This window comes from Poeciliopsis prolifica, unplaced genomic scaffold, assembly GCF_027474105.1.
Source record: "Poeciliopsis prolifica strain line A6 unplaced genomic scaffold, Auburn_PproV2 SCAFFOLD001, whole genome shotgun sequence".
Lineage (NCBI taxonomy): Eukaryota > Metazoa > Chordata > Actinopteri > Cyprinodontiformes > Poeciliidae > Poeciliopsis > Poeciliopsis prolifica.
This window is the reverse complement of record NW_026562376.1, coordinates 10,159,989-10,173,863: the sequence shown is the minus strand read 5'-3', so window position 1 is coordinate 10,173,863 and position 13,875 is coordinate 10,159,989. Positions and strand designations below refer to the sequence as shown.

The following is a 13,875-nucleotide window of genomic DNA, read 5'->3' as shown; positions in this document are numbered from 1 at the left end:
GAAACCATAACCTTTTACATGATTTAAAGACAAAATCAGAGAACACGAGACACTGAGGCACTCACAGTCCTCTGTGTAGACACAGCGTCTTGTGACTTCGTCCAGCACCATGTTTTTTGGACAGCGAGGGAAACAGCCTTCAACCCTGTAACACACACAAACAGTTGCATTGCCAGACCTGATCATAGATTATGTTGGTAGTACAGCGAGGGCCCGAGTTGAGCCAAGCTTCTTACGGAGGCAGGAACTGGCAGCGGGTTGCATCTGGATCACTGCATGTGTGTACGCAGGCACTTGCACAAGCCTGATAACGCCATTCACACATCATGCGGTACGGTATAACAAAAGGACTGTCTGCAGAAACAAATGATAAACATATTAGTTAGCTTTTCTGTGTAGTTTGAATAGGTGCACAGACAGTGAGCCCAATAACAATTTGCATATGTAAGCTTGAGTCAGATCCACAAAATTCAGCAGAAAAATTTTCAGCAGAAATTACCAAAAAGATGTTAAAATATAATGACATGGTCTACAAAGTACAGCATAGTGTACTTGTGTTCAGTATTTTGTGTTCTGTACAAAGTACTGAACACAAAAGCATGCCTCAGTTCTTGGATTTTTATTTGAAAAAAAAAAAGCATTTTGAAAACTATGTATATCTAACATTTTACAATGCTCCATTTTGTGTCTCATATTATATTCCAAAATAGTTAACTTCATGTGACTGCAACAGCATGTCCTGACCCTCGAGTGTGAAGCTGCTGCTGGTCTTGAAGCCTTCCGCAGTGCCGTATCTCTGCGCTCGAGCCGCTCCGCGTGTGAGCGTCAGAAAGATTCCAGGTTGGCTGACCAGTTCGAATGAAGCGTAACCTGGTAGAAACAGACCCTGGTGCTGGATGAAGGTGGCTCTTCGGCTAAACTCTGGCCCTCGACTCCACTGCTCCAACTGAAGACGGCTGCGTCCTGACACTGTGAGAAAGTAGTTTGGCCTCTCTGCAGACTCAAGGGAAACTACAGGAACACCTGAAAAAAAAAGACATTTCTGATTAATTTAGACCTTCACAAAACCAACAACTGATAGTTTATGCAGTGGATGCTTACGTGATGTCCTGTTCCTCCATAGCCCTGTTGTGATCATAAAGTTGAACATAATGCCTGGAGCTGGCAACTGTCCCGGTCTTTCTCTTGTAAGTGGAAACACTGTGCTGCTGGTACGATTCACTCCAAACATGGTGTCATTAAAGACAGCACTCACCAAAGAAAATGGGCCATCGCCGAGCTCTTTGGGGAAATGAGGCAGAATAACAGGAAATGAGTTTGACAACAACCCCTCTGGGAATACACGTAAACACATAAACAAAAGAAGAAAAGGAAGTCCTCACTTGTACGCACCTTGATTATAGTATTCACAGTCATAGGCTGAAAGAGACCGTTCAGAAGTGTTTAAAATCTCAGAGCTAGCAACATCCAGAATTCACAATTTCTTCCTAAACTGTTCGAACTTTTCACATCCAACTTCAATATGTTTTATTAAGATTTTATGTTATCAAGCAACACAAAGCATGCCTTACAATGGAAAGAAACGTGATGCATGGGTTTCCAAAAAATAAAAAAATAAAAAAATCTGAAAACTGTTTTAATTTCTATTCAGCCCAGAATTGGTCTATTTTTCGCTCCTTCCATCTTTCCATCGACTCTGGCCAACTTCCCTGTCGAAAAGCATTCCCATAGCACAATGCTGCCATCACCAAGTTTGTACTACGTGTACAGAGTTACTTTTCCACTACACATATCCCTTTGAATGTAGGCCAAGAATTAGAATGTTTACCTTATGTGACCAATGCACCTTCCTTCATATGTTTGATATGATCACCACATGACTACTGGAAAACTCCAAATTAGACTTCATATGACATTCTTACAATAATGGCTTTCTTCTTTCCAGTGCAACTACTGTAACTGTAGGAAAAGGTTGAAAGGAACTAAACATACAGTTCAATAACAATTGAAAGTATTGGGGCTGAATATAGATGGATGGCGCAAGTTAAAATGCAACAATATTTAAAAACAATGGTTAGTTTGCTCTAACAATCCCTAAACATTTTTATCTGTTACATAAAATCCAAATAATATCCATTGAAGTTGAAGACAGTGAAAATATTCAAGAAGTATGGCAATTAAACATTTGCTACGGTCTGTCTATGTGAGCATACTCACGGCACACAGAGGGAGATCTCCAGTGTATCGTGACCCCCTGTTGACAGCATTTGTGTGCATACGCAGCAATGGACGTACAGAGACACTCACAGTCTCCCCCGCGGTTACAGTTGCAAGTGTCTGTTAGGCAGTTCCTATAAAACCAGGCCACATCAACCTGAAGGGCACACACAACAAGCATACACGGTCACAAACACAGAAACACACACATAATCATAGACTGAACCAGGCCAATGCTCTCTGGGAGAGGCTGGGGGAGGTCTTGTTTATGGGATGAGTAGTTTTTTAATAATTCAGAGGAAAAGGATTGATGTGATATCAGGACAAAGAGAATGTGGGTCGGATTCGAGTGCAATATATCGGATGGGTGCTAAGATGAACAGCCAAAATACCCCAGGCAAGATTAACTGGACCTTCATTCTTTGACAGCAAGTATTATGATTCACTTAAGCAGCACATTTCATCCCATAGTACTTTAATCTGGGTTAGGGTAGGGTAGTTTCTAAACTTGTTAGTGTTGCAAAAACAAGAAGGAGAGGCTTGGAAGATAGCTATTATTTAAGCACATGCATTGTAAATAATATAATTAATAACATCATAATAAAAGAAATTATCATCATTGTTCTTATCTGGTATGAAACAACCAAGATAATCTTTTGTTTGTTGACTTTTTTATAGACATGGTAATGCATGTTGTTTCATGACCCATTGCGAGTTTCAAAACCCAATTTTTGAAACCACTGGTTTACATTACATCACAACATATTAATATTATGTAGACTGTAGACATGAATTAGATAACAGCAGTATTAGAATAAAAATTCATATTTTGCCAGTGCTGCATGTCAACAGAAGTAATGTTTCTTAAACACAGCAGACCTAAAACAAGTAAAGTTTGATTCAATGTCAAACACAAGACAAACAGGTGCTGTGAGTATTTTTAAACAGGGAATGTACATGTGCACATAAAATCCAAATAATATACATTGAAACTAAATTGATTAAAAATTTATTTGAAAAATGATTAAACTAAAATTTAATCAATTTTAGTTTAGATTTCTGTGGACGGTATGCACCTGGTTAATGATAAAAAATTTGCTCAATTAGGATTGCCATGACCACACAGATTTGAACTAGATAGGAACGTTCAGCACTAAGAGGAGCTTCCATGTTCAAATATTCAGGATTTTCTTTCATCTTTCAAGAAGCAAATCTATTTAAAAATGATTTGTTTGCATTTAATTGGTTGGTTATCCAAGCAAGGTAAGTGCCACATTCACATTCATGGCCCATAGTCTGTTTCTGTTTATGCAAACATGGCTCCATCTACTGGTAATAAACAAATAAACAGTACTTCAATCTCAGAAAAAAATTGTGACACCGAGAGAGAGAGAGAGAGAGAGAGAGATTGTGGAGCCTAGCAGCTGGTGTGCGGTTTATCTCTTAAATAACAAAAAGTGTATTTGCCGGGAATCAGTTAAGAGTCGTTCCCATAACCCCTTTTGAACCCCTTCTCCCCTGTTACAAGCCAGATAACCTTTCCACTGCAGCATTTACTCTGCATGAATGTGAGTTGGTGACTGTGTCCGTTTTAGTGGCACTTACCACGTTGTGACAGGGTGCAAAGACGTCGCTGTAGAGGAGAGCACACTCCCTCTTAGCGTACGGCTGTCTCCCCAAGTCCCGTTCACACGGTCGCTCAACCATGTAGTCACTTTCACACTAAAACACACACACATTTAAACACACACAGAGGGAGATCAAGTGTCTGATTACTCTTAAATATCACAGTGGACTCGAGGGAGACCAGCTCACGAGCAACAGGGAACAAGGGAGAAGTGAGCGAGTCAGGGAGACGTTTATAGACAAAGACAGAGAGAAGAAAGGAGATGAAGGAAAGATCAATGCAGTATGGATAAGCTGAGTCATACCTGTCCCAGGGCCCAGCTGTTTCCAAATGTCTGTGCGTTATTGACTTCCATGTGGCTAGATGTGGTCATATCATTCACTGTCACACTGTCAAAATTTCCACACAGGCCACTGAGGAGACCCTGGAGGAAAAAAACAAACACAAAAAGAGAAGTAAGGATTGAAAGTTTCTATACTCCGTTACCTTTTTCACATTAAAACAACAAACTTCAGTGTATTTTCTTGGGATTTATTTGGGAAGGCCTGATACAAAGTAGAGCATAATTGTGAATGTTTTTTTTTTTATTTTTCTTACAAATCTAACAATCAATTTTCATTCCACACTGTTTGATTTAGACCACATTCTCATAAACCTGAGAAATTCTGAAACCTGAAAAAGAACATGTTCTTTTTTCACACCTTCCAATGGGGTCCAGCTCTTATATGCACCGTGGTCTTGCGGTCCCAGAGGATGGTCAGATCCTGACTGGAGAAGTGGACCACGGTGTAGTAACCTGCATTCCAGATCTCAAACTCTGACCCTCGACCCACGACAGTAGAAGGACTCTAAAAGGGGAGTAAAATATGCGACACAATTTAAAATAAAAAAATAAACAGGGTTCTTTGAAAAAGTTTAAACGGTTACTCTGTGTGTAAAGAGTGTACTGGATTGCCAGAGTTGTCAGTGAAGTAGATCTTGGTCAGTCCCACATGAATGACCAGTATTTTCATGCACACAATGCCGCTCTCATAGCAGTCCTTGTTTTGGGCAACAATGGATACTTCGGTTTCTCCAGCACTCTAGCAAGAGAGGAGGGGAAAAAATATTATTCCTGCGATTATTCTCATTCCAGTCTGACTTTATTCAGAAAGCAGCTACAGGTAAAATTTTTTTAATTGTGTGTCAAGAATTGTGAAAAAGCCAAAAGCATTTGTCCAATTTGAATAATGTGGGGCAGGCAACACAAGGAAATAGTGTTGAGACGCAAATCTGACCTGTTTCCCAATTCTTTTTTTAGGCCTGAGCACTGGCCAGCAGTCGGTTGGGTCTGAACCAGAATGTCTGTTCTGCTAATTCTAATTCTATATCCCTGGGAGCGCAGGAGCCCTGGGGTTTGATGTGAACACTGGTTTCTTTGTATCACTTTCAGCTTTGCTCAATGTCTGCTTGCGTTACTGTGGTCCACACCCAGCTGCGTTCTCACCCACCCACTAATACACACAAACACACTTTAATCTGCTCTAATTAAAACCAACTATTTCTTTTCAGATTAGAAATGTCCTTAGATCTTGTTTCCCAGGTTCAAATCAGGCTGGGGCCAGGAAATGCTGAAACGATGTTCCTCCCCACATGCTAACTCACTGCTAGAATCCTGTATCATTAGTGATGCAAGCGGAATAGACTCACTTTAAGCAGGTAGACCTGGCAGTCGGTTTGGTAGTCATATTCAAGGCCATCAAAGGTGTGATAGTGTCTGTCGCTGTACACAGTACACACAGCTGGACATGGAGAGTAGCTGCAGTTGAAATAGCCCCGATGGCACACACTTGAAGAACAGGTGCACCAGTGAAGAGCAGAGAGGAGAAAAAGATGGAGCAGATGTGTGAATTAAATGAGTTTGTTTTTCTAATAGATTTTAAGTTTGAACCATTAGTCTACAATTGAGGGTTTAGTGATTAATATATACTACATTAAAGAGAGAAAATAACAAGTACAGGTGACATATTTACCATCTGTAGCAAGATGTTTCCACAACTTGTCCAGGCAGGTATTCAAGTCCAAGCCACACGCAGGGGCAGTTCTCTGGATAGTAACATTCCCCCTGGTGCAGCACGAGCCTTCCAACAGATAAAACACCAGTGGAATGCACACACCTTGCAAGCAAATATGTTAAATCCTAATGCTGCACTTTAGCTCATTAATTAAAATTGATTACAGATTCAGATAAGCTTCCAGGCAGCCACTGCTTTAATTAATGTTCGCTGGTAAGCCTTTTAAATCCAGGAAATCTAATAGAGGTCAAAATCTTTTCGGCTGAGTGATGAACAAATTAAATTTACACAAGATCATAATAACTGACTCAGTGGTCATTAGGACAAATGACTGTCATGATAGTAAGCAGACATTGTTCATTGATAGTAATGTGCCACACATATAGTGCTTCACAAATGTTTTCAAACCCCCTTCATCATATTTTGTTATTAAAGCAACCAAATCCAGCCCCATTTTCTTTCAATAGCTTTACAAAAATGCAACACAACCAGAAATTATCTAATACACAAACAGGTTCTGTTAGTGAATAATATCTAGATAAATTTAGCTTTGCTTAGACTGTCAGAAGTCAGTTCCAGAACATTAGTGAACAAAAAGAGAAGTTAGATCAATCGATGAGTTGATCATTAACAAATCTCAATGGAATTCAAACTTGAAACTAGAATGAAGTCAAGTTTGCCTGATGTTATTTTAAGATCCAACTCCAACATGAGGCCATCATCAATTGTTCTTTTATTCACTGTCTTCCACCTAATCAATTAAATTGATTTCAATTATTCTGCTAAATTACACTTTCATGAAAGATGGCCCAAGTAACTTCATGTTTGAGAACTGAAATTTGATCAGGTATTCATGTGTTAGAATGACCCAGTTATAAACCTAAGACATACCGTAGAAAAGGAAACAGAACAACTGATGCTTGTAGAGTCCTACACTGTACTACAAGTACAAAGTTAATTGGCACAAAGGTTAGTCTATAGATGGAAAAAGCTGACTAGGACACAACCTGACTGACTGTAGTGACATATGGTTCAATAAAGTAATGAGTAAAAATGCATGTCACACTTTTGTCCATAAGTTCTGAAATCCATGCATGTTTCTCCTTCAACAATTATGCACTACTTTGTGTTGGTCTATCTGTCACATAAAATCCTGATAAAATGTAATTTGTGTTTGTCTATGAAAAGCAGTAATGGATCATTTCACAGATCATAGCCTGTAAAAAATTGTGCAAAATACTGGAAGAAGGTAATCCCTTCTATTACCCTGGAGGACAAACACAGCCTGGTATGCACAGGGTGTTGGGTGGGCAGGTGAGGTTCAACATCAGGTTACGGCAGGTTGGTGCACAAGCCACGCCTCCTCTCTGCTCCGTGCAGCTGTGATACACTTTTCCTTCTGGACACTCTCCCTCTTCGACGCTGTCTGGTTCTACAATATTCAGAAACACACACTCAGCAAAATCAATGCAGGAGTTGCTTAAAACTTCATCAACAGCTGCCAGTCATGAGAAACAAGCTTCAACTTCAGAAATGAAGCTCTTGATTACAGCCAGCAATGCATAGCACTTTGTTGTTGGGGTGAACAAGAGAAGGAAGGGAGCAGAGAGGTTACCTTTTTCTTCTAGCTCACACTCCATCTTTCCATTTCTGCACAGGCTAGTGAAGGACGTGGGACAGAAAGAATCAAGTGTTTGTGAAAGGGAATAATGTTATCGAACACAATCGTAGTTTAATAGCTTCATCATTTGATTGTCACTGAAGCTTTTATTCTTTCTCAAAGAAAAGGAATGACAATGTGGAGATAGGAGAGAGCAGCTGTGACATACCAAGGGCCAGATGCACTGAAGGTCACTTCTCCTGGCTGCGACACGCCACCCATAGAGTAGCAGTGACACTGTGACCTGATGAGAAACTCAATGCATTATTTTGATGCTTTCCATGTTGACCTACAGGAAAATAACTGGTGCAAGCCAGTTCTCAGTTGCAGTCAGAATCACTTGTTTTTAGAAATAGTTTAGGAGATACATCAGTCTTACAACTGCACACAGCGCCTGCGCACATCGTCATAGTAACTGCCATCTAGACAGGCGCAACCTTCAGCGCAGTCAGCTGGGCTGCAGGTCTCGATGTTGGCAAGTGCACGACAGGATCGGCCACAGAAAGACACACATGAGTGGTACTGCATTCCTCCAAGACATACAACTCCTAAAGCAGCAGCAACAACAAACAAAGCTCAACATAAAATATCAGTAAAACTTTTCTTTTTCATTGATTAAACACATAAGAATAGCGATTTCTTCTATTAATGTTGATGATTATGGCTTTCAACCATACAAAATCATAGAAAATAGATGGCTCCTTACCGCACTCAGAGACGTGCGACCTGAAATTAACGTCGACTCCATGTTTGGAGCAGAGGTAAGTGTAGTGAGCCAGTGCAGTGCACAGACAGCTGCTCCCACAGCGACAGGCCTGGTAGCGGCACTGCTGCTGGTAGATGTTTGGACTAATGTAGCCATGACATGGAGCAAACACACTCTCCAAAAGCACATCACACTGGGAAGCGTAATATGCTGGGCCACATGCAAAAAGATCATCATGGACTGAGTGACCAGGAACAGACAAGTTTTAACAGCAAAATTTGTGAAAAGAATTACCATTGTGCTGGTTCATCTCACATGGGTCTACAATGGGCAGATTAACTGGAGCGACACAAGCAGACGACACTTTCCAAGCATTGGCATGAAGCTGAGGAGTACCTTCTATCATCCCTGCTGGAGACCTGCAAGAAACCCCAAATAAAGTTCACAAAAACATTTTTGACATTTATATACATACGGATAGAACATCTTTACAGGAAATCGTCTCGTAGGTTTCCGTTGAAGGTTCCACAAAGTCCCAACGTGTGTCCATGCCACTGGCTGCTGAGTTGCAAGTACAGCCGCCCTCCTTGGCCGTCATAAAGCAGGCGTAAACCAGTCCCTGTTTTTAGCTGTGTGACCACAGAGGTCAGTCTGTGCACCTTTACTGCATCTGTACATCCAGAGAAAATGATTCGATTTTAAAAGTTATGTTCCATAACTAAAATATTATATACTTGCAATGGTTTTTTTTTTTCTAGTTTCAATTGATGTCATTATTTATTTGCAGCTTCTACCGTCAACATAGGGCAGGGTGGGTGATGGGTTGACACCGATTATCACCTCCCCTTCTCTGGTCAAGGTGATCTGATGACTTGCATCTTCATCCAATACCACTGTCACTGACTGAATGCACAGCTGATGCTGTCATAAAACAGAGTGACAAAATACTAGTCAAGTAAAGAACATACACAGAAATACACTATATTGCACTATGTAATATCCACAAACTTAAAATAAACTATACAAAGAGACATTTTTATAGCTGACATGGCGACATGACCACTGGGTTTGGCTCTGACAAGTCCAGACAATAAAGCACAAGTGTGGATGTGGAAGTTTGCTAAGACAGGACAATTGTCTCAATCAGCTAGAAAAAAAGGGAAAAGAAAATATATTTCTTAGTATAGTTCTTTATTCTGCATATGTAAGGGACAGTGTGTTACCTCATCACAGGTGGTATACTGCAGTGTGATGGTGAATTTGCTGCTGCCTCGGCTCTTTGCCAGCACATACTGACACGCCCCCGGCTGGAGAAACATCCTGCCGTCAAATGTTGTCACAAACATGTCTCCTACGACTGAACACTCAGCTGTGACGGAAAAAATAGAAAGATAGCTTTTTTTAATCTCCTTTAATTGTTGCTCGCAATCACAAAAAATTAGGATAGCATAAAAGTGTGTTTTTCTTAACAGCCACACCTATTCTTGGTTAAGTGTTGGTGGATTCACTTATTTGTGTATTTTTCTGTAGAACATAAATCAGCTCAAAAATTGCACAGTTTAAGACGGTGTTCATTATGTATTTTAATGCATGTTATGTTTTATGGAGTGTGACCTATTAAAGTAGACAACTGAAAGCACTGTCTTTCAATCTGAACAGCTTTCCCAGAATGAGGGAACAAATAAGCTCCATAAAAAGGCTTCTTTATAAAAGAAAAATAGATATTTATACATCTTTATCAATAGTGTTTTTGGGATTCACACATTTTAACTATTTGGAGGTGCCTGCAGTCTTCGACCCCAAGGAATACTGCAAGTTCACTGTATTTGGACATATAGATGTTCAATATCAATTTTAACAATACTATAAAAATCCATTGATATAAATAAAACTGAAGAAAAAAAAACCTTCTAAAATTTTCACAAAATTTTAATTAAAATGTGTCATTTCCAAATAGGAATGAATTTATTCCCATAAAAGCAGATATTTTCAAGGAAGTAGTCCCTGCTTGAAGCTCAAAAATTATAGTTCACCTTTGAGTTGAAAAGGGAGAACTTCATGATAGGATTAGATCATCTGTCTATTGCCTTCAGAAAAAGAGTGGCAGTTTATGAGTTTAATAGTGAATTTCTCAAAAGAATATTAAATCAGCCAAATATGAAGGCTTGTCTTGGTTAAGTGTTGACAGTTTGTCAGAGAGGACATAGACTAAGACCAGTACTTGTGAAATAATGTTCTTTGAACTGAATTAAAATTACTTAGACATCATTACAAAAACATAATTGGCATAAACCAAGCCAGCTCACAATCATAAGATTCATCATGAATTCTCCTCTGAATCAATGTTGGATCAGCATTAAAAAGAAAAGAAGAATGCTGAAACCTGACTATATCCTGCAACATAACAATGACCCAAAACATTCATCAAAGGGCTTTCAGAAAAGTAATAATTTTCCGACAGATGCAAAGACCAGGTAATAATATTATACTGCTAAACAGGCTGTACATTCACGTAGCTTCTCAAATATTTCACAGTTGTAGGTGAGGAGTGAGATAAACAAAGCAAAATTAATTTAACAAAATAGGGTGAATAAAATACATTAGAAAGTACGATGTCCAAACTTTATTCAAAGTGAGAATACAAATATTTCTTGACATTTTTTGTCTAGTCAGTAAAATTAGATTTTTTTTTCCTTTTGGTTTGTTTAATCCAGTTGTTCAGTTTGTCCTCCAGAAAAAAATGAAGTTAGATATTGTTATGTGAAAATTCCCTATTAAAACAACAAATATTCAGTAGGTTATCCTAATTTCTTTCACATGTCTATCGAATTTCCTGATCAGTAGACTCACCTGTGCAGTTATTCTCTGTGCAATTCCACACTCCTCCCATGCAAACACTGAAAAAAAAAACAATTAGGTAATGGGCAAGTTAATTATGTCATATGTTCCAACAAAAGACGGTTCGCACATACCAGACACTGCAGCCTTGTTGAAGCACTTGTCCTTGCACATAAGAAGTTCCATGATAAACACAAGGACACTGAGATGCAGGGATGCATGTTCCATTCTGTAGGATGAGACCTGTGTGCAAAGAGGGCTTATATTCAGTTATCTTGTCTTATTTTATTGACCAAGCCATCCTCTTATTTGGTTTAAAATACCATCAGGGCAGTAGCAACCATCCAGGCAGTGCAGGTTGGTTCCCAGACACTCTTTCTCAAATGTACATGTAGGCGGACAACAACTGATACAGTCTCTATACACAAAGCTCTCCTCGCAGCCATCGTCTGTGATAGCACAAACAGGAAACAAGCAATAACAATGACACATGAGGGCCTGAGAGGATGCGTCTATTTAACAGGTGTCTCAGTAGAAAGCAGTGAAGGACCCTTACTACACGATGGAAAACTGTCCCTCCACTCTCTTACAGGATATCCAACATGTGAGCAGGCTCTGGTGTATTCAACCAAAGCTCGGCAAAATGTTTCCTCATCATCGGACCTAAAAGAGAGAGAACATTTTGGAATAATTTAGATTCTGTTTAAATAAAAGTTTTGAATGCATACAGTTGGCTGTGATCGGGTTATGACTTACACACAGAGGTCAGAGACACAGCTGGCAACAAAGGGATTTGGGTTGATGTTTTCGTGGCAGGACAGAAATGGAAAGAAAAGAAGAGCACTGCATTTTTCAATGGCATCCTGCAGATTTGCAAAGAATGAGAAAGTTTAGAAAGAAACCATACGGCTTAGTTTACCTGAATGTTGAACACATAAGACCCAAATTTACTTAAACCTGTATGTGTAATTTTAATCTTGTGCAATTACGAAAGATGGACTTGCAAATATTTTATTTCTCTGGCCAATTTTTATTTTTAATGAGATTGTCTGTTTTATCATGAAACTAATCAACTAATAAATTAATTGTTGCTTTTCTGTCCTAAAAACAAATAGGCCATATTGGACATTTTCGTTTAAATGTTTGTGTTAATAATGTGATATTGTCAAGCACTGCTATTTGTCCTCAAGGTTATGATAGCATCACAATCTCATAGCAACCCATGTCTAAACTCAACATGTTCTTTTTTGCCAGTTTTTATACAAAAAGGAAATAAAATACATTACAATGAAAATACAAATACAAAGCTGAAACATTATTCTATGGTTCTTACATCCATGTCTGACTCAGAGTGGCAAGGACCATTAAAGTCCAGGTCTACAGAGGGACACGCTCTCTCGTGAGGAAGGTCCACTGTCCAGCTGTTAGCAAACACCGCAGGCTCATCTGTTCGAATGCCTTAAATGCAGAGTGAACACATGACAGTATGTCACCAACAGGTTCATATCAAGAGCTTAGAAAATGACAAGTACATGTTCATTTCTCATCCGTAAAACAAAAAGCCAATTCAAACAAAACTTGGCATTGCAATGTCTATATTTTAGATATTTAGGGTTTGACCTAATTATTTTTGAAAGTTTTCTACCAAAAAAACAGATCATTATTAAAATCACTGGCCATATGAGGAAATGTTCATACTTCTTCTAGGCTTTTAGAACCAAAGTTACAGTTCTTTTCTTTCTGTTCTGGTGTATGATAGTCCCACCCCTTCTATAATTGACCAGAATCAGCGCTGAGTGTATAATAACAATAATTGCACTGAGTGGGTGCTGAGTGAGGAGAAAAACGGATGAGGGGCCAGTTTGCCCAGTCCTACCCCGAGCAGTGGTGAGGTCATCACCAGCAATGTGGTTGAAGTTCCCACACAAGCCACAAGGGGTGCCCTGGTGCTCTTCGCTCATCTTCAGGTAGACGCCAGAGCCTCCATCCCAGGCCAAAGAGAAGCCAAACACACTCTTGACAAGCAGGTAATCAGCCAGTCTCTCTATAAACACCCCACCTACAGTCTGAGGCAAACTTAACCTGACATTTCATGAACACAAACAAAATGAAAGAGCCACAAATTATACTGTCAGGCATTGAGCAACGTTGATGGCTTTGGCATTTATTTGGTCAATGTTATTAGGTTGTTTTGTTCTCTTCACACCTGCGGCCTCCCTGGTGCACCTGATATCCAGAGATATGGATCTCCTCCTCGTTTGGGAAGAACAAACTGAGAGCTCTTGGACATGAATACACACTTCCCTCGCACGCTCTGCTATTGTGAATCTGAGAAGGCAAGCAAAAATATGGACCAGAGAGATGGGTTTAAATGCATTAGATTATTGCTAGAGTTTGTTTTAATTATGGAATTGAAGAGGAGAAACTTTAATGTTAGATTGTTAGACATTCCTTTTTATTGTTCCACTGCTGTAGTTTTTGTGCAACTGCAGCAAAGCAACAGGTAATGAAAGTAGGTTCACACAAAGATAAAATATAAAATATATAAAACAGAATAAAGCATAAAAATTCTGTAAGGAAAAATTTCAACATAAATGTGGCAGAATGATTTCAACCTCAAAAGACAAAATTACTTTAGAGTATTGAGCAGCAGTCCAGTCCTATTACTGTAATAATAATCACACTGATATGTAATAGCAACACATTAAATGCGACATGAACTTTGCTTTGCAATCTACTCAAGGCTGTGGTTACCATGATGCTTCAGCCACTA

General features: G+C 39.3%; 1 protein-coding gene across 2 annotated transcripts in view; it reads right to left on the bottom strand.

Moving 5' to 3' along the window:
- The window catches only part of otogl (otogelin-like), a 29,488-nt gene that overhangs the window by 11,936 nt on the left and 3,677 nt on the right, over positions 1-13,875 (bottom strand). For both annotated transcript variants that reach the window (XM_055041336.1, XM_055041344.1), the window contains exons 7-35: positions 13,309-13,430; positions 12,979-13,184; positions 12,436-12,560; positions 11,859-11,965; positions 11,659-11,765; positions 11,426-11,551; positions 11,237-11,345; positions 11,115-11,161; positions 9,488-9,633; positions 9,059-9,185; positions 8,757-8,934; positions 8,559-8,683; positions 8,265-8,474; positions 7,938-8,106; positions 7,728-7,802; positions 7,514-7,557; positions 7,165-7,330; positions 5,857-5,964; positions 5,534-5,672; positions 4,792-4,926; positions 4,546-4,692; positions 4,149-4,268; positions 3,823-3,939; positions 2,218-2,374; positions 1,393-1,419; positions 1,102-1,281; positions 745-1,023; positions 237-354; positions 66-145 (exon numbers count right to left, since the gene is read on the bottom strand). In XM_055041336.1, coding sequence (XP_054897311.1) covers positions 66-145; positions 237-354; positions 745-1,023; positions 1,102-1,281; positions 1,393-1,419; positions 2,218-2,374; positions 3,823-3,939; positions 4,149-4,268; positions 4,546-4,692; positions 4,792-4,926; positions 5,534-5,672; positions 5,857-5,964; positions 7,165-7,330; positions 7,514-7,557; positions 7,728-7,802; positions 7,938-8,106; positions 8,265-8,474; positions 8,559-8,683; positions 8,757-8,934; positions 9,059-9,185; positions 9,488-9,633; positions 11,115-11,161; positions 11,237-11,345; positions 11,426-11,551; positions 11,659-11,765; positions 11,859-11,965; positions 12,436-12,560; positions 12,979-13,184; positions 13,309-13,430 — 3,796 coding nt within the window. The remainder of the gene's footprint in view (positions 1-65; positions 146-236; positions 355-744; positions 1,024-1,101; positions 1,282-1,392; positions 1,420-2,217; positions 2,375-3,822; positions 3,940-4,148; positions 4,269-4,545; positions 4,693-4,791; positions 4,927-5,533; positions 5,673-5,856; positions 5,965-7,164; positions 7,331-7,513; positions 7,558-7,727; positions 7,803-7,937; positions 8,107-8,264; positions 8,475-8,558; positions 8,684-8,756; positions 8,935-9,058; positions 9,186-9,487; positions 9,634-11,114; positions 11,162-11,236; positions 11,346-11,425; positions 11,552-11,658; positions 11,766-11,858; positions 11,966-12,435; positions 12,561-12,978; positions 13,185-13,308; positions 13,431-13,875) is intronic.